A 26,543-nucleotide genomic window follows, 5' to 3' on the forward strand; every position below is an offset into this window, starting at 1 on the left:
AACTAATTGTTGCCATAAAAATAGTTGTTCTACATTTTTTGAATTTTAACAATTTTATTATTTTCTACAGAAAGCAAAGCACAAGCGGAAAAGCAAAACACAAGGGGGAAGGGAACAAACAAAACATTACATATCATCACATACTTAACTAATAGAATAGTACACTACATTTGAAAAAAAAGACATATACAAAACATATACAAAACATATAAGGCCATATTCCCTTGAGGCAATCTTCATGTCAGACATAGGCTGTCAATTACTACCCTTTAGCCAGCCCAGTGTTATGTAAAAACCACAGATTATAAAATCCACACACAAATAAAGCATTCTTTTGCAACTCTTGTATATACTCTATCAGAGGTTTCCAGTCCAATACAAATGAGGTTGATTTTTCTCTTACTAACATTGTGAGTTTCGCTATCTCCGCCAACTCCAAAACCTTGAGGAGCCATTCTTCCATTGATGGTACTTGAGTCTTTTTCCAGTATTGCGCATATAGTAGTCTGGCAGCTGTTTAGCTTTTAAAAACACTAAAAATTGTTCTACATTTAATGACATTGAATAAGTCAGAATTTTTAGCTTTTTAAAGACCGTATACTGACAAGTTCAAATAGTAATAATTGGCACAGTAAAAGTATATATTTAATTGGAACTTTCCTCAATAACTGAGGTTCTCTAACATCATTTTCATTTGTACTAGACATTTAGTACATTGAACAAAACAAATCTTATTTTAAAAATGCATTCTAGAAAGCTAGAAAGACTGATCTCTTCCGGCAGGCCTATCCAGTGGAATTTTAAGATGTTTTTAGAATATTTTTAGGATGTTTTATCAATGTATAATGTTTTAATTCAGTTTTATGTATTTTTATATTTACTGTTGTTCCCCGCCTCAATCAAAATGGAGAGGTGGGTAAGAAATAAATTTATTATTATAATTATTAATATTAAAAATGCCCTTCTTTTCAATTTCTTCCCCACCCACTTATTACAAAGTACAATAAGTCACCTGTTGATCAAGTCTAATACCAATACATTTTTCAACAGGACCCATGAATACACACACATTGAAGGGTACTTTTACCCATATATAATAAACGCAGTATCCAACAGGGTGCAAATGCCACGTAAAGGACCTTGCGCTAGCATAAACTACTCTAACACAGTGTCACTAATAGTGTTACACGTCAATGTCAATGCTGTTAACTGGTTCCTCAATTTCTCCAGAAAGGAAATTCCCCTGGGGAAATCAACAGGCTAGTGAAAGCCATTGGCATTGTGCTAAAGAAGTTTATGTTAGCGCAACATAATTTACATTAGCGATTGTGCCCCACTGGATACTACCCTGGTACTGCACATGAAAGGTCTTAACTATTTTTAACCAAATTGCTAAGTGAAGACTGCCCTGTCAAAATATGCTTCAACTGAAAACTGTGACCCCAAATATGCATATTTCTGAGTAACTTTATATTTAATTGGCAGTAACTACCTCAGGAAAATCCTATCTTTGTTGTAGTTAAGGTAACATTAAGTATTATACCTGCATCCTAAAACTATCTACCATGGTTATTTACTAAATGTATACACTATTATTTCTGTACTCAACATAGGATGGTAAACTTGTACAATAGTATCTTAAGAAAATCACAGTTCACAATAGTACTCTTTCTTATAAGCTAAGTGCAGACGGAACATTTATGGACCACAATGGAACTTTAGTATATTGCAGATCAAATTGTTAATGGAATAAAGCAAAAGGCAAAACCTAGACTGTATTTTAAAAAAAGTATATTCATTGAGAATACTGTTCTGGAACACCAACACTATAGATGGGGTTGTAGAGCAACTCTCCCCTGGAATATTCTTTCCTTATTTAGTATTTAATTTATCTGGTGCAGTACCAGCTCTACTAATCATAAAATTTAGAAAAAACCAGCATAATGGACACACCACAATCTTTACATTTTTTTGTTTTAAAAGGGCATTAAAAATACAAGGCACTTAAGACAAGAATTCTCTCTCCAGTTCATATATTGATGGCCGACATGCTTTACTCTTAATCCTGCATAAAGGCACAGTACAGTCGCTGTTTTGACCTTCTACATCAATATCAAGTAAAGAGGGCATGTGGGATTTAGTTCTTTCCTCGGTGTCTATCAATGTGTTAGCCTTTGTATGTCTTTTATCACCCTCTAAATTATCCATCTGAAAAGGGCTTGACTTCACACTTTGTGAAATTGCCTGCCAAGGATCTAGCCTGATTCTTAAAGAAGAAGGTCGAGGTCTTGGTATAATATTGACAGTTCTTTGCTTTTCAGGTGAAGGATCACTGTAGAAGTTTCTTTGCTGGTGAGATGAAGCATGCAGAATCTCAGGAGCGCCATTAGCAATTCCATTAACTAGTTAAAGGAGAAAAACAACAAAGAGGAATTTAAAATAAATATATGATGGGTACAAAGAGAGTGGCAAATATATTAATAACTGGCTAATAGTTTTAGCAATTCTAGAAGCAAGAGACGTGTAAAGCAGGTGTCATGATATTTCATAGATTTAAACCAGAGGTTCCCAAAGTGGGCAGTACCGCCCCCTTGGGGGTGGTGGGATTGCATGGGGGGGGCGTTAAGAGGCAAGGGGGCAGCAGGGGCGCACTCGAGGTGGTCTTTTCCGAGAAGCGCCTCTCCAGAAGGTCTTAAAACCAGGGACATTTTTATGGGAGAAGGCAGTTTGGTCCCAAGCCATATAGGGGAAGAATCCACACAAGTATTAATGCCATTTAAGAAGAGTCTTTTAACGGTGAATTGAAATGTTTCAAAAGCATCAAAACGCTAATGGAGACATACCCTGCTTGATGTGACCCACCCCGCCGGCTGCAAAACAGAGGTGTTTGCTCTTTTTTCACTCCCTCCCTCGGCAAGCCTGTGGTGGGTGCTTCCCATTTAAAGGGGCTGCGTGCAGTACGGCCCCTTTTTTATTCTCAGCTCCATAGCTCAGCTCCTCTGCCCGGCTGCCATTGCAGCTGCTCAGCCTAGGCGCCCAGACCAGCAGGATCGCGGCCGCTTTAAATGGGAAGCACCCACCCCAGGCTTGCCGAGGGAAGGCGGGAAAAGGGAGCGAATGCCTCTGTTTGCAGCCAGCATGGTGGGGCACACCAAGCAGGATATGTCTCGTTATTAGCGTTTTTTTGCTTTTGAAACATTTCAATTCACCATTAAAAGGACTCTTCTTAAACGGTATTAATACGTGTGGATTGAGGAGGGTCTTGTTTGCAGCACGGCTCCGGACAACTCGGGCTGATGGAGCGCCTCTCCCGGCATGACCCTACCCAAATATACTACACTCATCAGCTAAGGCCCTCCTCAGAGTGCCTCCTCCTTGCAGAGGTTTGCAAAAAATGGAGATTTTTTTTAGAAAAAAATTAAGTTAGGATACTGCTGTGATTGCCCTGCTTTTTAAGCACATGCATTCTCTTGCAGAAGCATTTTGGCCCTGCTGCGTGCTCCTTGGCGCTGGGCTTGCCGCCACCGTTAACCTCCCTGGGGTTATGGGCATGAGTTTGTGGAACCAAAGGGGCGGCTACCTGAAAAAGTTTGGGAACCACTGATTTAAACCATTCTGTAGAGCAGCTGTAGGATAGTTGTTAGGGCACCTGATAAACTCCTGCTGTGTAGGGGTGTATGTGTGTGTGTTACAAATACTGTATAACCTGGATGAAATGGCTTAAACTATTTGGAATGATTAAACTACTGTGGGATATGGATATCTGCTGTTTTATTGTTCTGTGATATAACTGATTGTTCACTGCTCCTGAAATCCTGATTGTTCTCTGCCCCTGAAATCCTGAGAGGATGAAGAGTGATCTAGAACTCCTTTAAACAAACAAACAATATAGCAAAACATATGGATAGTCCTGAGTTAGATCAAGTCTTAGCCTTTAAGATGTTCAGATCCTTTCTACTATTATTCATCTCAAAGCAGACCATAACCAGTGGATCAGCACCTGGAGAGTGACAGAGTGGTAAAGTCTGAAGCAATGTTTTGAGTTCACTTGCATTTCTGTGGATAAATGGTATAAATGCCTTGGTTGTGATGTACAGTGAATGGTTTCTAATGACAGCAACCCAGGACCAATGAGTGTGACCAATGAACTGCTAACTTCAAATTCTCAAAACAGAATCTACTCATTGTAGTATTCATATTTGAGATCTATGCCTTCTCTTCCTCTCATTTTTATTCTTTCTGTATAGAGAGAATCACATGCATAGGAAGCTGTCTTATAACTGGTCAGACTACTTCTCCATCTGGCCCACTACCGTCTGCTCTGAATGGCAGTTTTCACAGTCACCTTCCTTCAGCTCAAAGTTGGGGCAATTACTATACAACTAACTTTCATTGGTTCTTTATTACCTATTGCTTATGAAGCAAATTACTACTTCATGATGATTTCAGCGTTATTTATTAATTACAGTCCAGACAAGCAACATCACAGAATTTTGGTATACTCACTTGTTGACTGACATGGATTTCCATCTGATACTGTCCGTCTATGACCCCAAACTCTCACTTTTGAGGAAGAGGCATTTGGCATACATTGAGTTTCTGGCTTCAGAGGAAGACTGGGAGATGGCAAGTTAGAATCAGTGGCAGGATCAACTTTGGCTACGTGCTCTCTTTTGCTTACATGGCTTTCAGACAAAAAATGTTTAATGGGAACATCTCTGTTACTGGGTAGTGCGCTCACAATTGTATCTTCACTATCAGACTGAAGGAGGCACTTAGTGGAAACAGAAGACATAGACAGAAGACTCACAGTACTTGCAGATGGACATAGTGAAGGGATTTGTGTCTCCTCCTTTTTGGACTGCAGCCTTACAGGGCTTGCACTTCTCCGAAACTTTGAAGCTCGCTGAAAGAGTCCATCACGCTTTTTCTTTTCATCCTTAGGCAGGACTTCATCTGAAACCTGCAATCTGTTCAGCTCTCTAATATCCAAGCCCAAAGCTACAGATGCAAGAAGGACAGTGCACCCATACAACACAGAGTCAGTTTTCTTTTTCTGTAATGTTCTTCCAAGACTATTCGTAGGGGTCATTTGTGGAGTGCTATTTGCAGAACTTGCAGAATTTCCTTCTTCAAAGCTCTCCTGTTCTGCAGAATTTAGTCCTTGGTCATCCTTCCAAAGAGGTAGATCAATGTAGGCCTGATTTGGCAATTTTAATTGCTTTGGTCGTTTATTATCCAAACCTTCGGGAAAAAGCCTCTGCTCTGTAGAAACACAATATTTGTTCAATGTTTATATTCAAATGTAAAATTCTATCCCACCACCACCACCACCAATATGAAATTATAGACATTATGTATTTGTCATGGCCTTTGGCTAGCACAATAAACTGATGATGATGACTGCTTAGGAACTGTAATATCTCTGCACAGTTCTGATGTAGCTTCAATCATCAAGAATAAAAGCAGTAGTTACTATAGATCACACACCCTTTTTGCTTTAAGAGGAAAGTAGAAAACTTAACCAGTCACAAGCAAAAAAGGCAATGATTGCTTCCTGATTTCGCTACTACTGTTCTTCTTCTACAAAACTTGATGGAGGATTTATTTGGATTTAAAAAAAAATTCAGAATGCCGTTGCTGCTGTACATAGTGAGATGTTGACCTGGGCCTAACCTACACCAAGCAGGATATTGCAGTATGAAAGCGGTATATGGTATGTGTCAATGAGCCCCAACATTTGTCAGTGCACTTAATACTGCTATAAAGCATTAGTGTGGCTCCTGTCTTTTATATACCACTTTCATAGTGCAATATCGTGCTTGGTGTAGATTAGGCCCTGGTTTGCATGTCACAGTGACAAATTGTGGTTTAATTAACCCACGATTTATGAGGACATGCAAGCTTCATATGAGTCATTTCCAGGTTAAATAAACAACCTACAAATGACCCATTCGTAGGTTATTAATATATCTGAACTCAGACGCCCTGGGCTATTTATGGGTTAAACAACCAAGAGTTAATGTATGATTTCTTCTTGGGTTAATTGTGGGTTGAATAACCCATTAACAACCCAGGGTGTTTGGATTTGGACATCACACTAACAACCTATGAATTGGGCATAGATTCAAACTCGTTTAGGGACAGTAACCTGAAAAAAGTTAATTACAACTTTAATTTTCAGATTTTACTTTTATTGTATCCATCTCAGTTGTGCAATTTAACTTGGGTTGCATTTATTCATTACACTATTCATTAATTTTATGAACCAATGCATTTCTAAAATGGTACATTTTGTGTGGAAAAATATAGTAGTGTAATTATTCAAAGTAGAAATGGCTCATGTGTGGCTCATACACTCCATACATCCCTGCAAATTGTGAGTTAACTCACAGTGCTACGACATGTAAATGCTGCTATGACATGTAAATGGCATGGGGTTCCCCCTGCTTTTATGAATGCCTCTGTGGCATTCCATTGAATAAGCTATATAACTAAATGATATATTTCATGATTTGTATGTGAAACTTCACGTTTAATCTTAAATGCCTACATTTAAAGGATCTCAGGGTCAGGGCAGGACAACCTGGGTCAGGATTTCCTGATAGCTACAGCTTATATTACATGACAAGATGGAACATGATATTGTCTCTAAACATAATGCCCCCCTTACATCTAAAAAAAATAAATCACTCTTTTAGGCCTTCTAACTACCCTTACAAAGTTCTGTTGTCCATGTTAACAGAGTGATTATATCTCCTTTTTATTAATCCACTCAAGATGAGAAGATGAATTTGACAGAATGTTGTAGTATTGTTTTTGGAATATCACACATCAACTCCTTTGTGGGGTGAAGCAGGAGTTTATATTTCATTACCTTGCAATATATAGAATTGGTCAGGAGTGGCAATGTAATCATTTATTTATTTATTTATTTATTTGTTAATTACATTTTTATACCACCCAATAGCCGAAGCTCTTTGGGCAGTTCACAAAAATTAAAACCATAATAAAACAACCAACAGGTTAAAAGCACAAATACAAATAATGTATCACTAATGTAAAATTCGAGAGCATAAGCTTCCCACTGCCAAATATCCTCAAGCTTTGTGAAGCTGAGGTGCATTTTGTGTTATTTGCAAGAGGGTCAAACACTAAGACTGGGTTTGGATGATCACAGTGAGGGAAGCAACGATTGTGGCTGCTCCCCCTGCCCCCATCCAAATGTGCTGCAGGGTGTGTACGTACCCATCCTACAACCTCTACTGCATGTCGTAGGTCGTAGGGTGGATATGACCCTCCCCGTGCATTGTGCGCCAAGGTTGGACAGGAATAATGCAAATGGTGGTCACGCACATGGCATTTGTGGAGGCAGAGGGAGCAGCCACGATCGTTGCTTTCCTCACTGTGATTGTCTGAACTCACCCTACGTGTTCAGAAGCCTCTAACCTATGGTCAAAATTCAAGCAATCTAAAGCCTGTGGTTTAATTTGGGTATTAATCTATACTAGACCCTGAAAAATAAAAGCAGTATTTCCCTTTATTCAGCTATATACGCACTCACCTTGTTCCATGAACAACGAAGCTAATGGAACACCTTTTTGATTCTTCATCAAAAGCGTTGACCAAGGACTACTACCATCTGAGAGGGGTCTTACTCTGAAATCAGAGAAATTCTTTGATATGAAGGAAATTATTCTCTTTCCATAGATATGATGGCTCTACTGAAGTAATAAAGAACATGCACAACGTAACAGATTTTCCACCCAGCATAAAACAACAAGTTTTAGCCATTGTTACAGTACTTGATTAGTTATTGTGTAAGGCATAGGCCATAGCACAGGGCCAAATTTAACAAACAATTTTAAAAAGATGCATATATACTTAAACCCAAAGACTAATACAAAAGCATAACTATTAGATTTAAAACCTGTATTTAAAACTATTAAATTCTAGTTTCGGTCACTACTTCAATGATTTTCTTCTTCTTATCATCTAGTAATTGGAACCCTTCCCCTTTCTTTTTTAGCACAGACTTAAATGAAATTCAATTCAAAGTGCATGACAAGAGCTTATTTGTGATCTTGGATTAGAGATGACAAGAAAAATAGTAATGAAGGGCCTTGACAGTTCCTGAACCAAATGCATACAGTTGAGTCAAAGTTAGGTTTTAAATAATGACAACCCTAATAGGCATTAACTGAGGCAAATAGCAGTAAAACCTGCCCTGGCTTTAAATCACATTCACAAGATGCTTTCCCGCTTTATGTGAGTTTTTAGTAGAACATAAACCAATAGTATCCTCAAACCTGCAATTAACCTCAGAACCAATGCCCTATAACAGTGGTTCCCAATTAGCTAAGTACTGCGGACCCCTTGTTTTTCAAATGCCAAGTCATGGACCCCCTACTTTTGAAAATTTTGTTATCTCTATGGTAGTTACCTGTGCGAAGCAATTTTTTGGAGAAAATAAGGGGTGGCCCCTAATAAGCAAAGGATTTTAGGGATACTAAAAAACAGACCATAAAAATTTGTGATATTTGTGATATTACCACACAAAAATGACAATGATTTTGTTAGGACTATAAAGACAAATTTAATTTTACTAACGTCTAGTTTACAATTGAACAAATTATGACATGTCTAGCAGCTACTAAACCTAAATGTGATGGGAGAAATCATGCCTCTTTTTGTCCTGAACAATCCCTTCCATATCCCGTTCAATATTTCCTATTTTTAATCTCAAATCTGGATCAACATCGAGCCAATTTCTATGCTTGTTCTTCATATAACAAAATGTTGAAAATGTTTGTTCACAGAGATATGTGGAACAAAAGGGAACTAGATGTTTCAAAGCTTTTTCACCTAACTTCTTATAATCAGGAAAAACCTTCACCCAGAATTGGTCCAGTCCATATTGTTTGAAAAATGATTTCAATGAACCATAACAAGTCATGTCAACAAGTGCATCTTGCTCTTCCGGAGATAGAGTTGTTAGTTGTACATCACCACATTCAAAAGGATTCCTTATCCATGAGTTTTCAGGATTAGGTGCAGGGAAGTAATCTGTGAAGTTAGTCGCTAAATCACGCAGGTGCTTTCATGCATGACGTCACTGTCGAAGCAAACGGAGCACGGGAGATGGCGTATTTTCTTTTATTAAAATGTGGACCTTGCAGAGCTAATATGTGAATGGTGCCACAGACCCCCTGAGTGGGTTACGCGGACCCCCTGGGGTCTGTGAACCACCAATTGGGAACCACTGCCCTATAATCTAGATTTGAACAAATATTTAAACAGACAAAAAAAGATCCTTAATTAGTTGAACCATGTGAGAAAGCCCACTTTCTGTATATAAACCAAAGATGGGCGGTGGTGGTATATTTTCTGAAATGGAAATTTTTACATTACTATATTTTTCCACACAAAATTTAGAATTAAATTAGTTTCGTAAAATTAATGTGTAACGTAACAATTTAATGGAATCCAAGTTAAATTGCACAACTTGAATGGATACAACACTAGTGAAATCAATGTTGTAATTTTCTTTTTTCAGACAATTATCCCTAGGAAGCACATAAATGTATGTACACAGCCCTTCAGGCATGCTAAAATTAAAATGGCTTGGATTCTAACGTGCTAGAATTTGACAGATGGCATGCTCCCACTAGTAGGAGGCAATTTTTGCTGATTTCACCTCCCCTTACATCCCAAAAATCTGCTCCAGGGAGTTAGCAACAATAGGGTTGTGGTAGAGGGGCACAGGGGGCTGCAGAGGGGCAAGGGAAATCAGTGAGGATCACCTCTCCACCCTCTTCCTCCAGTGGAAGCATTCACTAGATGGAGTTCCTTCCCAAAACAGTGGGCCTCTTCGCACAACACAACAGCACACCCATGGGAGCTGTCACATTGTGTCGGGCACCCATGGGCCTGGGCCTGCCAACTGTTTTTGCATGACATGGTAAACCAGGCACCTGTGGGCGCTGTGCAAAAATGGCACCCATGGGCACCCAACACAATATGACAGCTTGCACAGGTAAATTAAGCCACAGTGGACTGTCATGTCATGTGAACCAGGTCAGAAGGAGTTCTTTCATCAACGGAAAAGAATTCGGTCTCCAACCCTCCATGAACAGTTTTCAGTGCCTTCATTTTTGTCTTTAAATCTAATGTAAATGAAGTATATGCTACTGAGTCGGTGTGTTTTAAAATATCTACAAATATTCCAATAAAAATAGATATTTAAGTAAAGTGTTGACTCTGAATATAACATTTAAACCACACTAACTGCACTGTCTTGAATTCTCTTCTCCCTCCACCCCACCCCTTTAATAAAACATTTCAGTTCAACTACTTTTGGCTATTGGGAAAACTTTTCAAATATTTCTACAGTATGTAAAATGTAACATGCCTTTTTTAAAAAAGGTTAGTTTACTAAATAGAAATCAAATGAACAATGCAAAATCAGATCTCTAATGATTTAGGACAATGGGAAATTTTCAAATTCAAAATTTTCTGGAAAACCCACATTACTGAAACCAATGTTACTAAGGAGTTTGAATACACCCATTTTCTTGTCCTGCATTAGAAGCCAGAATAAGGGTAAACATTTTCCAAATTCAGAGTCAGTAGTTTATATTTATGCATTTAATTTGTAACCGCCTTTCTACCAAGAAAAATGGCACTCGAGGCAGCTAATAGTTAATAGCTAAGCTGAAAGTCTCTGATGTAATTGATGGTTCTCAGTACCAAGCAACAACTTTGCTCAGAATAAATCTGAGCACCTCTGAACCCTCTATGGATCTTTAACTCCTGGCATCTCTTTAATTTTGTGCCGAAAAACCTCCAGTAATTCACATGTTTGCATTTAATAAAAATAAAGGGTGTTTTCAGTTAAGAGCTTGTCTCTATCATCTGTCCACCCCACTTCCAATATATTCCAAATGAGTTCAAACTGCACAACTCAGTTCAGACTTTTGTGTTCCCTCCACCACACACCCACACATTGGGTAAGTAATAATAAATATATTTAAAAAGGTATTATATGTACTTTGTATCATATTTCCCATGTCACAAGGCTGGCATACCTCTCTTTACAATCGGCACGGTCTTTTGTTTGAACTGAGTTTGGCCCCCACGTACAACCTTTCTTCTTAAAACTTCGCTTCACATCTTCAAATTCTTCCTGATGAGAAGTTGTGCTTCTTCCCCACGTTCTGTTGCTTTCATCTGAAGTTACTGCAGAAAAACAAAATAATACAATAGCAGTTCTTTCATAAGCAGTGTGGTAGTATATCTCTGAAAATGCAACCTATCTAGCATTCACATTATGCCACTGTGAAAGAGATGATTTTCTTCCACTGAAGGCCAGACAAAAAGATAAGAAAATTAAGCAGGCAAAGAAATATTTGATCTACCAAGGCAGGAGAGTAAAAAAAGAAATTAAGTCAATCAAGGGAAAGTTAGTGATTCTTTTTCATGCTTTTAATTTTTCTTTATATTTAGATAAATTCAGACAAGCTATAGATGTTGAACACTTACATCAGATATAACTGTACAGAAATGCCTTTTGTGATATAATGTAATAGGAGAAAGTCATGGCATAATATACAGATAATGTATTTGCACTAATCCAAAACATAATCTCTGTAATGGATATCCATGTAAGTATTCAGGTTAACACTTCATACAAATTTACTCAAGAAATTACCAACACCATGTATGATTTAATGTGGTCTTGCCTTTTTTCTTATACCCACTGGGAAGTTCATACTCGCTTGTGATATCTACATCTTGTTGGTACACATATATACTGTTTCTTTGCCCATTAGCTGTACTTGGGTCTGTTTTGGAAATCACTAAAGAAACAATTAAAGAATATAGATGAAAATACCAAGCTGAACTTCAACTTGGTATTAAGTAAATATCAGTATTGAAAATGTTATCTAGATGTCCCAAAGCACAGAGACATTAAATACATCCTAGAAATAGTTGAGCAAATTAAGATCAAGGAGGGAACGTCTGAACCACCTTAAAATAGCCAAAGCCTGTGACTGACGACACTGACAAAAAAGCTGTTTAGGATTGTATGCAATAGCTGCTGACTGTGTGATCACAGTTTAGTATGTTGTGATCAATTCGGACTTCATGCCAAATCATAGGCATGATGTCTGATTTAAGTCAATATAGCAACCTAGCCACAAAAATACATTAATATAAGGAATGTTGGGCCACTAAATTGAGAAGAGCAGGTGAGTTGTTGCCATGGCACATAACACTTTTATGCAGCACAGGAATGGAAAAAGATGTGAATGAGGCATGTTTAGATGGAATTTGGTTAGATCTGGTTAAACATACACAAAGTTGTGAAAATATTACAAAATACCTATACTTCATTGCATCTTCCCTAAACATATTGGAATGAATCCTGAGAACTGTGAATGGAAGGAAACTTGCAGAAGGGAAATGTTAGGCCCTCTTTGTCCATGAAAAGCCGCTCTTGAGAACTGGAGGATGCTCTGGAATAGGGCACGCTGTGGTACAGGAGATTATTGCCAAAAATAGGATGGAAGCACCTTGTTTCATATTCCCCACAGAAGCCTCCTATACCTGATCCCATACTGTCCCATCCCTTAATTTTCCGGGGTGGCTTTATAGGGAGTGCAGAAGACTGCAGTGGGGAGGTGGCCGAGAGAAAATCCCCATCTGCAAGCTCATGATTTTCAGAATCCAACCCAATGGGTTATGTCCAACATGCTGAAGTTTCCTACACTTAACAATTCAAGATTAACTGTCAATCTACTGAAAATTCAACATATAGTTTGAGCCTATAAGTTTCCAACAAAATGATAATTTAATTTAGACTTATAACAAGACCTTTTTTAGTTTTCTGAAGGAAGAATCAAGTAAATCTGGTTAAACATATTACCAACAATGTTTGTTTATATATGATGCAGAATTAAAAACAACAACTTTGCAACAGGAGAAATTGCTTTTATAGACTATTTTGTTAAAAGTAGGTGCATCAGGTTTTAGGATTTCACTTTTGTATAAGAGGGGCCTTGACAAAAGTGGTAACATATCCATTCGTTCAATTGAAGAGGCACTCCTTCCTTTGAATATGCCACTGCATTGCAGCAGAAATCAGGTAAGGGGAGAAACTGAACTGCTTGAGTAGGAAAGCAGTTTCAAGCTTTACCCAAATAAGAACACAAGTTTTAATGTCTGTAAGAGCTCTCCTTCAGCTTTATCTATCAACTCTGAAAGAACAGAAGATAATGGGAACAAAGGATTAAGAAAATGGTATTCAAAGAGAGGAAAATAATCTTTTGTTTACAAGACATCCAGGTTAAAAGACTGACAGACAATAGTCCCTTTCAGTTCTGGGAAACAGGAGTGATAATTTATTACCTTCAAACAGAAGATACTGAATAATTAACCAACATTAGGGACTGAGTGCAATGGGAAAACACTTGAATATAAGCTGAATGTAACAATCTGTACTCTCTCTCTCCACTAGAAAGCTCCAGTTGCATTCTAGCAAACACTGCCCACACATTTTCAGTCTTTCATAAGACATATTTAGGAATCTATTATTTAGAAAGAAAAACAGTATTCCAAATTCTACAAGATCAGTTAAATTATGATCGCAGACCTCAACACAGGGTTGTGCCAATGGCGTCATTCTGCTAGTGCAAAGCTTCTATTGCTTGTGGAAAGCCCAGTTTCATACTTGGGCAAGTATCAAATCCAAAAATTGATTCTACTTGCACAAGCCAGTGCACAAGCACTTTCACAGCTCATGATGACTTCGTTACGCTAGGTGTTGCTTGTGCTAGGTCCACCTATTGTATCATGAGTGCAACTGCTTAACAGAACACAGAAACAGTAGTGGAATGTCACTCCTTGTATTATTTTTTTGCTAGCATTATGTTGGATACAACCTGTAAAACTTCAAAACGATTAGACAAAATTATGGAGGGTAGGTTTATGAATAACTACTAGCCATAATAGCTCCATGGAAGTTTTACATTTAGAGGCAATACAGTTCTACGTACCAGACCTTGGGAATGATCAACAGAGGCCATCAGCACCTACATTCTCTGCTTGTGAACTTCAGGAAATCTCTGACTGGCTAGTTTTGGAAACAGAATGCTTGTCTAACAGATCATTTCTTGATCCATCAAGGCTATCCTTAACATTACAGGAGTGCAAAGTAAGTAAGTAATTTTCTAATTTCTACCTCAGTAGATAGCAGCTATAATCCTGCAGCCAATCACATATGAGTAAACAACTGGCATCAGTAGAGCTGATATATGAGGCGTGTAACTGAGCAGGTGCTGTGTTTGCTCACTTCTTTCTCAAGTGAAGACAATTTCCTTGAATTAGATTCAAAAATGCTTCCATGGCATCTAGGCCTTGCATCCAAACCCTCCAGTTAAGAAATAGTTTGTGTTTTGATGCATATTTTAGAAACATATAATATCTTCCAGTATGAGAGGCAGTAAGCTTATATGCACAAATTGCTGGGGAAATGGGCAGGAGGGTGCTATTGCACCATGTCCTGCTTGTGGGTTGCTGTTTGACAGCTATTTGACCACTGTGTGAACAGAGTCCTGGACTAGATGGACCCTTGGTCTAATCCTGCATGTCTCTTCTTATATTCTTAATTCTGGTTCTTCCTCATCTGTTCTGTTACTGTCCTTTTTGCACACTGGGTTTTGCCATCCCCAAGCTCAATTATACTAAAAATATGCATAATTGACCTCTTATGTTACTCAGCGATCAACAACAGAGTTACTTCCAGGTAAGTTAGGACTGCAGCCTTAGTCAAATAAAAATCTACTGCATGAGGAAGCGAATAAGATCATTCAAGATTAAGAGAATCAAGGTCAATACAATAAGAAAAAACAGTTTAGACTCACATTGTATAGCTCGAAGACGGGGAATAATTGGTGGACTGCTTGGTGGACTAGAGCTGTTACTGTTTAAACTTCTTCGTTTATCTAAATTCGGGGAGGCTTGCACTGTTATCTTATGCTGAAAATCTATTATAAGTAAAAGAATACATTAAGTTTCAGTGTTCTAAATAAAAACTCAAGATTTAGACTATCATACTACTTTACATTAAATAATGATTTACACAGCAATAGCCAATTTTTGAAACTTGACCATAAGTTCAAAATCAAATATTTGTTACATCAGCAATCCTGCCTTGCGTCCAAAGAGTCAGGGGAGTGTTTTTATGGCACAATCCTAAACCTGTTTACTCCCGAATAAGTCCCACTGACATCAAAGGGACACACTCCCTTATATGTGTGTTTAGGATTGCAGCCTTTGCCACATAATAACCTTACGAGGCAGGTTAATCACCCAGGGAGCTTCACAGTTGATTGTGGATTTGAACCTGGTTTTCCTATATACAATCCCAGCATATATGATATGGCAGAACACTAGCTTTAATAGTTAAGTAGTTAACTAGTGCTGTGCAGAGAAATGTAGCAACAGAAACTGAATGGAGAGAAAAAATTGCCCTTATAAGCAAAACTGCAACCATCTCCTAGCACTTAGAAATTGGTCATGGCAGCAACTGCTGGCTTTCAATTCAGTCTTAATAGGCTATTCAGTTTATACCTCATGAAAAAGCATCAAGTGTAAAAGATGAAGAACAGGTAACCAGCAATGTTACTGCACTTCTGAGAAAGGTGTGCTATAATAGACAAATGGCCTGAGTTAACAATATGATACTGCCAACTGAAACACTAAGGATAAGGAAGCTATGTATCTACCTCTTTCCTTTCCCTAAACAAATTCTTCTTATTCTTCTTCTTATTATTATTATTGGAAACTTTTGTAAAGCATGAGTGTCTCTTGGGGCTATAAAGCAGAATAGGTGTATCTAAATAAATAAATTATAGAAATACCACCAAAAAGATATAATACTTGTAGATTAAGCTAGCTTCTCTACAGCCAGACTGAAACTTGGGGTGTAAAGAGTGGTGCCATTTTGTTGATGTTGGCTCACATTTATATTCTAAATTCCCATAAAGTGTGAGAGAAAAATCAGAGTTTGGGTTAACTTAGTCCACCAATAGAAGAGGTACCCGTATCGGCTGTCCTTTCATAGACCCATAAGATATCAGTAACAGATACTTTGAAGTGAATATAAATATGATATGAAATCAATAGGACATGAGAGGAATTCACAACTTCCTGGTTCTTATTTCAAAGCAAACTTCCCCAGTCTGCTTCCATACCCTCTTTTCCTTGACTGGAAGGCAGAAAAGAGTTCTAAATTGAACATGCAAGTGTTCTGGGGGAAACACCAATCTCTACAAAACATTACCCATTTTTTACATACCACTGATAATGGCCGCCTGTTTTTAAACATAAGATAATGATAGAGCTGGATTTAATATTTTAATGGTGATTTCTGAAACTTTCAGCCAGAGAATTTAAAACTGCAATTGCACTAGCCATTCAAAAAACAAAACAAAAAACTGCATGAGAGGAGGGGAAAAAAGCAAACCTGAAGGCAGACTAATTCTGTGCCCATCTTTAAGTTTTAATCGGCTTTTTTTAAACTTTCCCTTTCTCTTCTTCACATTGGGCTTCTCTTGGTTTAACTGAAATATCAAAATATTTAGTTCTCGTTCCAATACATCGATCTCTCGCTCCGCTAGCTGTTGCTCACGCCGCTTCAGCAACTCTTCCTGAGACTTCTGATGGAGAGCAGCTCTTGTTAACTCTTCTTCTCGTGACCTCAGCTCCTAACAATAGTTACAGAAATACCAGTTATGATATAGTTTTCTGCCTTGTGATAAAAACATCTCTAAATCCTCATGGATTGGATACCAGGACACTTTTAAAATCTCTCTCTCTCTTTTTCTCAATGGGCTGTTTTAAAAGGGAAAGAATGTCTAGCAGAAACCTGATCATAAAAAAGACAGGTATATTCTATTTTTAAATAATCTGGTTAGACTTTGTTGGATTAAGGACAGGGCAGAAACATCGTCTTATTGTTTCTTTCATCACTTGGGTCTGTTATTAACAGTTCCAAATCTGTATCTCCAAATTATTATTTTAGGAAACGGACACAATTCTGCCTCTGGCCTATAGTAGAGGATGAAAGGGGAAATGTCAGCTTTCAATAGTACACCAGTTAAATAAAATCTAACCAGCATGTCACTGCCTCAAGAGCTCTCCTCCTCTTGCAGGAAAGATTTTAATGTAGATAATGAAAGGCAACCAGGATTGTAGTTTAAATGAGTTTAATATTAAAAATTGTGAATAACAAATAGTTAACCTGGTGTTGTGCACATGCTAAAAAATGTGAGGCACATGAATGAGATCACTTTTAAAAATAATAATAAACTTTTGTTTTGCAATTCATTGTAATTATCACTCACTATAAACAGTCCTACCTCAAGAATATTATGTATGCTTCAGACTGAAGCCGTCTGTTGTAATGAATATTTCTAACTATTTCTTTAAGGAACCTTCATATTTATGCATATGCATCTCTTAAATATTCACATATCAGGGCAAGAAAATGCATTTTTTTTAATTATATAGAAATTTAGTTTCTCTAAAACAAAATTGATGTTCTGGCTTTTAATCAGTTAAGTTAAAATAAATTTAAATACTGAAGGACTTGTGGGAACATAAAATTACCATGTGTTATTAAAATGATTTTCCTCTGTAGCAACAAACCAAAGCCCAAATGGCTTAAAAATATATTCCATTCAATCTCAGACACCAAAAGAAATTTGTTCCTACCAAATTAACAAAGGAGTTCTATAAAGTTATTGACCTTCATTTTCCCCTATTATACTATGAACAAGACAAAGATCTCAATGAGGCAGTTTGCATGTCATGGCAGAACATGTGCTGCATGGTAGCTGCTTCCACATCTTGTAAACAACCTGTGATTGGTGTGATTGGAGGCTTTCATTGTGATGTGCAAACCCAAACCAATGATTTCTTTAGGAGCTAAACCAGGAGTTAACTGCTGGGTTGTTTAGCTCCTAAACAAACCATCGGTCGGGGTTCACACATCACAATTGGAGGTTGTTTACAGAATGCAGAAATAGCTCACAGATGGCATAAGTCCCCATGATTTGCAGCTGTGACATGCAATAGCAGAGCTAGTATATCAGAAACAAGTCAGATGATCTAGACCTTCAAAATAAATGCTGAACAAATGAAATAATTGCTCTTTTAGCACTGGTTTTCCTTAGTTTTGATGACCCATGAGGGTAACTACATTTGAACATCTTATTAATTTTAACAGAGTAGGAAACAAAAGATATAACCTAAATAACTGACTAGAAAATAGACTGGAGCCAGAATATACAAGACATCTGAATTTATTATTCTTACACTAGTCCTTAAAAGAAGTGCTTTTGTTAAATAATATGAAGCAATTGTACAAACCATGATGTTGAATGAGAGATAAAAATAATTGAAAAGAGCAATTTAAAAGAATTAAAGAGCAATTACAGTTTGACATCTGAACTGCGTATTTAAAAGTTATAACTATTATCCTACTGCATTTAAGCACAGATAAAGCATGATCTCAGTGTCTTTTCTTAAAAATTCACTTACATTTTCCTTGGTCCTTAGTTCATCAAATATCTGTTGGATTTCCAGTTTCCAGTCATCTTGCATGGAATGGAAAGATTCCTGAGGCATCTCAGTCATAACAGCTCCCTCAATGGCAGTAAGCTGCTCAAGAATCAAGGTAAATGATGGCCGAATGTGAGGATCCTGCGACCAACACTCTAAAATTCATCAATTATATGAGTCAGAAGAAGAGGGAGAGCTACTTGGCTGTAAACCAGCTTGCAAGAATTCTAAACTATTTAGCATTTACTTTGTAAAATATGTACATACCTGCAATTTTTCCTTTTTATATAGGTTCAGTTCACTGGAACTGTTCCTATGCAAGTCTCATAAAAATTAACACAGTACTTCCTTGGTAAAGTCTGGTTCAGACTGCGACAAATAATACTATTTCCTATATAGAGTAGGACACAAAGCTGGGAGTGTCTGGTGCTGTGCATGAAATGTAGCATGTGACTTGGGTATACACATGGAACAATGTATACAAGATATAGAACAATTCTGTGAACCTTTGCTTTCAAAAAGGGATGGAAGAAAAGCAAATAGATTACACATGCATTCACCATGCGCATTCATACCCAAGTCACACACAATGTTGTATCTCAACCCTATGCTCCGTCACATGTCAATTACCCCTTTGACAACATATAACTGGCCTTATGATAAGGGTGGCACACAACAGCTTTTAAAAAGACAGTTTCCTTCTTTTCCCTGACATGGATTCTTCAGCATGGGAACCAGCAAAACCAATAAAACGCTGGGATAACTGCAGGCTGCTTTTTATCTCACTTTTGATTCTTTAACTGCCATGGTGAAGAGAATCAGATGCCCCAAGCTTAGCTGCCAGGTGGCCTATGGTTTGTGATATACAGGGCATTGCAAGATTTCATCAGGCATTGTTAATATATTTTCTAGTCTTTCTTCACAGCTTTAAGGACTAGACATTTATATAAAGGCCAATGCGATGCACTAGCTAATGTGCACTAAGCGAGGGGCTGGACTCGATGGCCTTATAGGCACCTTCCAACTCTACTATTTTATGGTTCTATGAAGTTGGATGGGGGATACCCAGCTCAAATCCTCCATCAGCCTTGGAATTCACAGAGTGACTTTACACAAATTACTGTATCTCCCACAGGTTATGGTGAAGCTCCACTACTATTCTGAGCAACTTTGCTGGAAGGACAGAATATAGCATACTGAATAAATAAGCAAAAGCAAGCACTTTCAAAGATGAATGCAGCTTTTAAAATGAGCTATATGTTCCAGTGCTGAATGTGTTAAAATATTTTTAGTACAGGACTGCAATGAAATGGAAAAGCAATGCTTTCTATTTCTGAATAGAAGTTAGCACCATATTAAATAAAATTCAGAAACTAAAAACTTACACATAATAGACAACATGCATGCAAGTAACCTTATAGCAACTGTTTTAATAAGCAGCACAAGTACCTTTCATTAGTTTAGCAAATGGTTCAGGACAGGTGGATGGAATGGGCAAAGTAAGCTTATTGACAGCAACGCCGTAAGCCACAGCAAGACCATCAATGCCACGGTAAGGAACTTCTCCCGTAAGCAGTTCCCACAGCAAAACGCCATAACTATAAATAAATTTTTAAACAGTTAAATTTGCTTTCTTAATGTTGACACATGACTTACTAAAAGGCAAAACAAAAAGTAAAATGGGCACTTTAGGAAAGTACTTTGGGAAAGAAAGGAACAAACCCACAAACACTACAACAAAGACTATTCCATCAGAAAGCTCTCTGGTTGTGATGCTACACATGCTTGTAGCGAAATGAAATGTGTTACAACCATAGATATGTTATTTGGAAGTCAATGAAAATCCACATACACAAAGAAGGGTTTAATGAAGAGAAGGTGGTTTCAGCATATTTGTTTCTAGAAGCTTGTGCGATGCAATCAAGAGGACACTCAAAATAAGAACTGAATAATTCCTATTCTACCACTCCTTCCCACAAGATTTTCAACATTTAAATTACATTTAAATTAAAGAGGCAATTCATTGTAATATGTACATTATCATTTATTTATTTATTTATTTAAAACCTTTATATCTCGCCTTATATCATTAAGATTTCAGAGCGGGGTACAGATTTGAAACCAATTGTCTAATTTGAAATTTATGTCAGTTCCATTCAGCTAAATGATTCTTAAGCCTCAAAAGCAACATAGAATCAATTATTTCACAGGATGGGTGGCGTTCTTAGGACATTGAGTTCTTCACAAGGTACTGTCTTCTATCAAAAAATGTTTTAGCATGGGGTAGTTACGTTTATTTCTCTCACAATTAAACATCCAATCTAACCAATCCACATGCACATTTCATAGTTTTTGAAAAGTTTAATTCTTTTCATTTGCAGTTGAGATGAGCATAGCGTAAAAAAAGGAAAGGAACCCTTCGTGCAAGCACTTGAGTCATTGCTGACTCCTAGAGGGACGCCTGCTTTCGCTGATGTTGTCTTGGCAGACTTTGTAGCGGGGTGGTTTGCCATTGCCTTCCCCAGTCGCAGCTACCTTTCCCCCAGCTAGCTGGGTACTTATTTTACCAACCTCGGAAGGATGGAAGGTTGAGTCGACCTGAGCCGGCTGCCTGAGAACCAGCTTCTGCTGGGATCGAACTCAGGCCGTGGAGAGAGTTTCAGCTGCAGCAACTGCCGCTTACCACTCTGCGCCACACGAGGCTCTGTAAGCATAGTAAAGGATAAACTACTTTATTTATTTATTTATTTCATTTCTACACAATCCAATAGCCAATGCTCTCTGGGTGGCTCACAACAATTAAAACCATAAAATTCAAGATTATAAAATAAAATATATATTTTTAAAGTTTAAAACTACATTATATAAATAAAAATGACCAAATAGAACCTAGCTGCAGTGCAAAGATTTAAGATAGCCCTATCCATGGCGTTCAACTGATTATTATGTGAACTTTCTTCTTGAGGATTGCAACAGGATGGGTACAGCAAAAACTGCAAATTTTTTAGCAATTGCTATTAAAATGAGGGCTGCAATTGCACCCTGAGTTTTAAATTATATAATTTTAGCCTTAACTGTATTTAATGTTTTATTTGCTTGAAGATACTGAGTTTTATATGTTAAGGACTTTGTTTTTTCTTGAACTCTGGACATTTATTGTCTGTTTTATGCCTTATGCTCAGTTAATTGTTCTAAATTGCAATGGCCAATGGCTTGGTGCAAATAAAATTTGATTGACTGATTGATTTAAGATACAATACCAAATTTAAAACAGAAGCTGAAAAACTAAAAGTGTATTCCACAACTGGGGTGCCACAGCAGAAAAGGCCCTCTTCTTAGTAGCCTCCCACCTCATTTCCTTTGGTGAAGGCTCCCAGACAAAGGACCACTGAGGTTGAACTGAGGGTCCAAGCAGGTACATATAGGAGGAGATGATCCTTCAGATAACCTGGCCCAAAGCCACTTAAGGCTCTGTATTTTGAATCGGTCCTGGAAATGGCCTGGCAGCCAGTGCAGATGGGAAAGTACTGGCATAATATGATCACGTTGGCCAGTCCCTGTTAACAATGTTTCTGTTCTGTTTTGGACCAGCTGATGTTTCTGGACCATTTTCAAAGGCAGCCCCATTTGAAGCACTATGCAAAAAGACAGTAGTATTCTCTTATGTGGTGCACTTCCCTCCCTCCTCGGACTGCACACATGGGAGCATGCACTCAAGCACCACACCAGGCTATCCTAGGAAAATAGAGGCCTGTGCACACTTCCCATAGCAGGTACTTAGCAAATAGATCTTGAGAATAATGTAGAGAATATCTGGCAAACAAGAACTGCACAACCAAATTACCCATTATAATCCTTATAAAACAGAAACCACTGTTAAAACTCCATCTTTGCATATTTACTTTTGTAATATAAGAAAAGCATGCAAGAAAAAAGGCAGAGAAAAGACGTGTTTTAGTAAACTACAAAAGAAGTTCACTCTTAAAAATGTAGCTATAACAGAAGTTAACCGGGACCTGCAATTAAGCTGTTTAGGGAAAACTATAGTCATTTTATCCTCCCCCACATCAAATACACTGAAATTCAGTATATGGCAACCTCTCCTAGCAGTAAACAATTAAAGCCACAATGCTAAGCACACTATGCTAAGCACACTTTAAAATCAAGAGGGTTTGTTCCCAAATAAATGGAGGCATAACAATACTAAGGAATGTTGTATGTGCTAGTACTAGCAAATATACCAAAGGAATAGAAAACTGTAAATTAGCAACACACATTTATACAGTATAAGATCTTTTTTCTTTGACTAAGGATCAAGCAGTTGAGTTTCAAGATCAAAGAATAAAGATTTGGAGCCTCAAAGGAAATTACCACATTATATTATGAGGGAAACTAATAATGTGGGCTGTATGTCAAGAGCACAGATAAAGCAAGTAATTGGGTATAGGATTCAGCTTTTGCAATTTTCAGTTTTCGTTTTGCTTTGTTTTAAGTAAAGTTGACGTTATGGCTGAGAAGATATGCTTGAAATTGTGTGGACGATGCCTACTGAAGTCTCAAAAGACACACGGGTGACTTTGGGTGTGACCTTGGTGTCCTGCATTGTCCTGTTGTTTCTTTATGGCTGCATGTGGATGTAAGGTTTAGCATCAGAATGAGCCTCAGCCTTATCTATTTATTGGGCTCGCATATTCCCCCGCTTACCCTCTCCTCCTTGGTTTGAAGTTGACTTGTTTCCATTAACTATACTGAAGATTAACCACAGAGCGCCTGGGTTTGGATGACATAGCATGCTGCAATTGGTTTATAATGCAAGTGAACGCTTCCAGACTCCTCTTCGCCCCACACCAAAGAAAGAACAGGGAGTGCAGGAACCCGAGGCTCACACAGACTCATTCTCATAATGCTAAACTATGGCTTAGTGTTGTATCCAAACTGTCTCTATACAACTAAAGTATGCTAACTATCAATGCAATGCAGAATAAATTATGAAAAACAAGAGAAATTAAGCAATATTGCTGAGTCTCCATAATTTATATGAGTAGCAGAATTGAGATCTCCTTGGTACAGAATTTTCATTTTCTTTTATCACAATGCCCAGTCAATAATTCTTGAGTTTCTTATGATATTCCAAGCCTCATTACTGAAATATGAAAGCCAAATGACTTGCATTATACAGACTAGACACTGGCATGTCGTAAATAGTGCTAAGAACTCTGATGAACATCTCCACACAAACATGCAAACACAAACATACCTGCTCTCCACCAGGACCACCCTTTGCCACCATCAGTAAGGCTATTCTCCCTCACTGTGAGCAACAGCTCTAAGGGCTGAAGCCAGCTCTACCCTCTCTCCAGAACAGTAGCAGTAATGGAAGAAGGAACACGTGGTGGACTGGGGAGAGGATTCTGAAAAAACCCTCAGGACTTCCCTTTGCTACCATCATCATCTTTAAGGGGAGGACAGCAAGGAGCCCTACAACGGTACCTAGTAAACTTCATCTATCAATGTAAGTGGAATATATGACCAGCCTCTAAATCTGATTTTATTATACTAAACTGGTTTGTAAACCATTATGGTTGAAAAGCAGTATACAAATAATGTAAGTAAATAAAATAAAGCATCTATCATTTAAAAATCTATGTCTGTCATTAAAACAAAAACCTGTTAAGATTGCATTGTATGTTAATGATGCAAAAAACCACTCAACCACGTTACTTCAAATATCATTGAGCTTTCCAGAAATCATTTTTCAAAAAATCAGAATTTGGGGGGGGGGGAATTACCTCCAGATATCACTTCCTTTAGAAAACATGGACGACTTGATAACTTCAGGAGCCATCCATGCATAGGTTCCTGCGGCACTCATTTTAGTTGTTCTGTGCCACTCTCTAGCCAAGCCAAAGTCTGTAATTTTCAGAGTTTTGTTATGAATATCATCATTCTCTATCTTCTCAAGCAACAAAACTGCAAAGGGACAAAATATTTAGATTGTCATTAGCATTAATTTGACCCACCTGAACACATACACATAATCTGTCTACAATTAATTTGACATATTGCTTATATTTAAAATTGTAGGTATAAATGTTTCCTTTTCACAAATGTATGTTACAGCTTTTATAAGCAAATAAAACTGGTAAGAGTTTCAGGGTGCAATTCACTAAACATTTCAACTGTGACTTTGTTTTTTATTATTTTTCTGTGGGACTTGTGCGGCTTCAGGCAAGTGCATATGCTAACTTTGAGCCACTTTTTTACGCATTTTAGAGTTAGTACAAGTGGACTACTTGCATGTGCCACATAACGTCTGAGGAAGAAACACACATGATTGAAAGAGCTGCAGTGAGCCTCCGTGCTGTATGCTCCCCACTCCCCTCTTCCTCCAGTGCAGATGCAAGGTTTTTGGAAGCTCCTGCTTCAGGTTTCCATTAACTGTAGGTGGTCATGTCTTCTGGACTAAGAAACTGTGGTTAACTGTGACCACTTCCCTTGGCAGGGGACCATCAAAACCAGTCTCTTCATGGAGGCCATTAACAAAGTACAGAACAGTAAAGTGTTAGCTATGAGTTTATTCTGCTTTATAGTTATTTCATGGACAATGGTCAGGGTTTTACAGCTAGCCCCTCATTGGATGGAGTCTCATTTATTGGATTCACAGGTAAGTTTCTCTTCCTCCTCTCAGGGTCAACAACAACTCCTTCTCAGTATCTTCAGCTTCATGTTTCTTTGGGAACTTTCCAGAGTTCTGGTCTTTATCAATTCGTGGCCTCTATTTATTTGTTTCGGGATCAGGCAGCAAACCAGGGTTTACCCAAAAGGAATAAGCAGAGGGATGTTAGAAGTGATAGTAGCCCTTCAGAAACAGGGGCTCTCCCCTCTCTGGGGTATGTTCAGCTGGGTTATCTCCACCTCAGTCTCCTATCAGGGGCTTCTTGCTGGCTGGTATGGTACCTTGTGATGGGGTGAGGCAGTACAGAGTTCTCTCCTCCATGGCCAAGTAGCAACTGCCAGGATTCTCTGGAGTGAAACTTGCCTGAAGTCCCCCTTAGCCTTGAATGTGTCTGTTTCTCCTCCTTGTTCCCTTCTTGCTCTGCCTCTGCTTGCTTTGTAGTCCTGATTGTTACTCTCCTCCGCTGCCTTTCCCCACTTGGTCTCTCTTAGTTCTACAGCATGCCTCTTCCTCCCCATTGTCATTCTCCTTCACTCTCCATCCTCCGCTGTCACTTCCCCCCTTGCCATCTAGTGCCACTCCAGGGACCATTTAAAGGGTGACCATGTCACCTCAGGGAATCATCTCTCCTTGCCCTGCCAATTACAGCTGTGGTCTGTTTCCATTTTCAGGCCAACCAGTGAACAAGTGGCGTACCTGGATGATATCATATTTTCCATAATTTGGTGGCAGGGAGGGAGTAGTCTGCCCCTGTCAGCGCTGGTGAATTTTTGCATTTATGTAGTTTAACCTTAACCAGTTTGTTGTCTCGAATGACATGACAAACTGTGCTTAATAAAAACTGGAAGTAAAACCTTCAAACGACTTCTATTTCCCATTTTGGTGTTCACTTTGCTCGTAGTTGAACCTGCAGCCTAGTTCACAAGAACAACAGATGAGACCATAAATCTTTAGCTGTATTATACCACTGTAGAATGAAGGTGGAGAAATTGCATGGCAGAATACTTAAAAGAAAAAAAAGTGTAAGTGTATCAGGAAGACAATCTTTACAACTTTGGGCTTATTCTGTATGCTCAATCATATGTGACTGAAGTTTACAAACAGCAGATGCAAAATCTGGAAATTACTTTAAAGCACTAAACTAGAACTCTTTTGACTACCTCACTGAAACTTCCCTAAGGTCCCCTATCTCTGTCAACAGCAGCAAGTGTGTTCAAGCCCACTTGAGATAGTCACAGTT

The 26,543-nt window shown here is 38.1% G+C and overlaps 1 protein-coding gene across 1 annotated transcript in view; it reads right to left on the reverse strand.

Annotated features, from left to right (window-relative positions):
* Positions 1-899: 899 nt before the first annotated feature.
* MAP3K21 (mitogen-activated protein kinase kinase kinase 21) overlaps positions 900-26,543 on the reverse strand; it is a 46,954-nt gene continuing 21,310 nt past the window's right edge. The window contains exons 2-10 of the mRNA XM_063124375.1: positions 24,417-24,597; positions 20,077-20,225; positions 18,607-18,782; positions 16,529-16,769; positions 14,925-15,047; positions 11,088-11,238; positions 7,565-7,659; positions 4,507-5,265; positions 900-2,402 (exon numbers count right to left, since the gene is read on the reverse strand). Of these exons, the coding sequence (XP_062980445.1) occupies positions 2,005-2,402; positions 4,507-5,265; positions 7,565-7,659; positions 11,088-11,238; positions 14,925-15,047; positions 16,529-16,769; positions 18,607-18,782; positions 20,077-20,225; positions 24,417-24,597 (2,273 nt within the window). The 3' untranslated portion in view covers positions 900-2,004. The remainder of the gene's footprint in view (positions 2,403-4,506; positions 5,266-7,564; positions 7,660-11,087; positions 11,239-14,924; positions 15,048-16,528; positions 16,770-18,606; positions 18,783-20,076; positions 20,226-24,416; positions 24,598-26,543) is intronic.

Source organism: Elgaria multicarinata, chromosome 4 (assembly GCF_023053635.1).
Source record: "Elgaria multicarinata webbii isolate HBS135686 ecotype San Diego chromosome 4, rElgMul1.1.pri, whole genome shotgun sequence".
In the NCBI taxonomy this organism is placed as follows: Eukaryota; Metazoa; Chordata; class Lepidosauria; order Squamata; family Anguidae; genus Elgaria; species Elgaria multicarinata.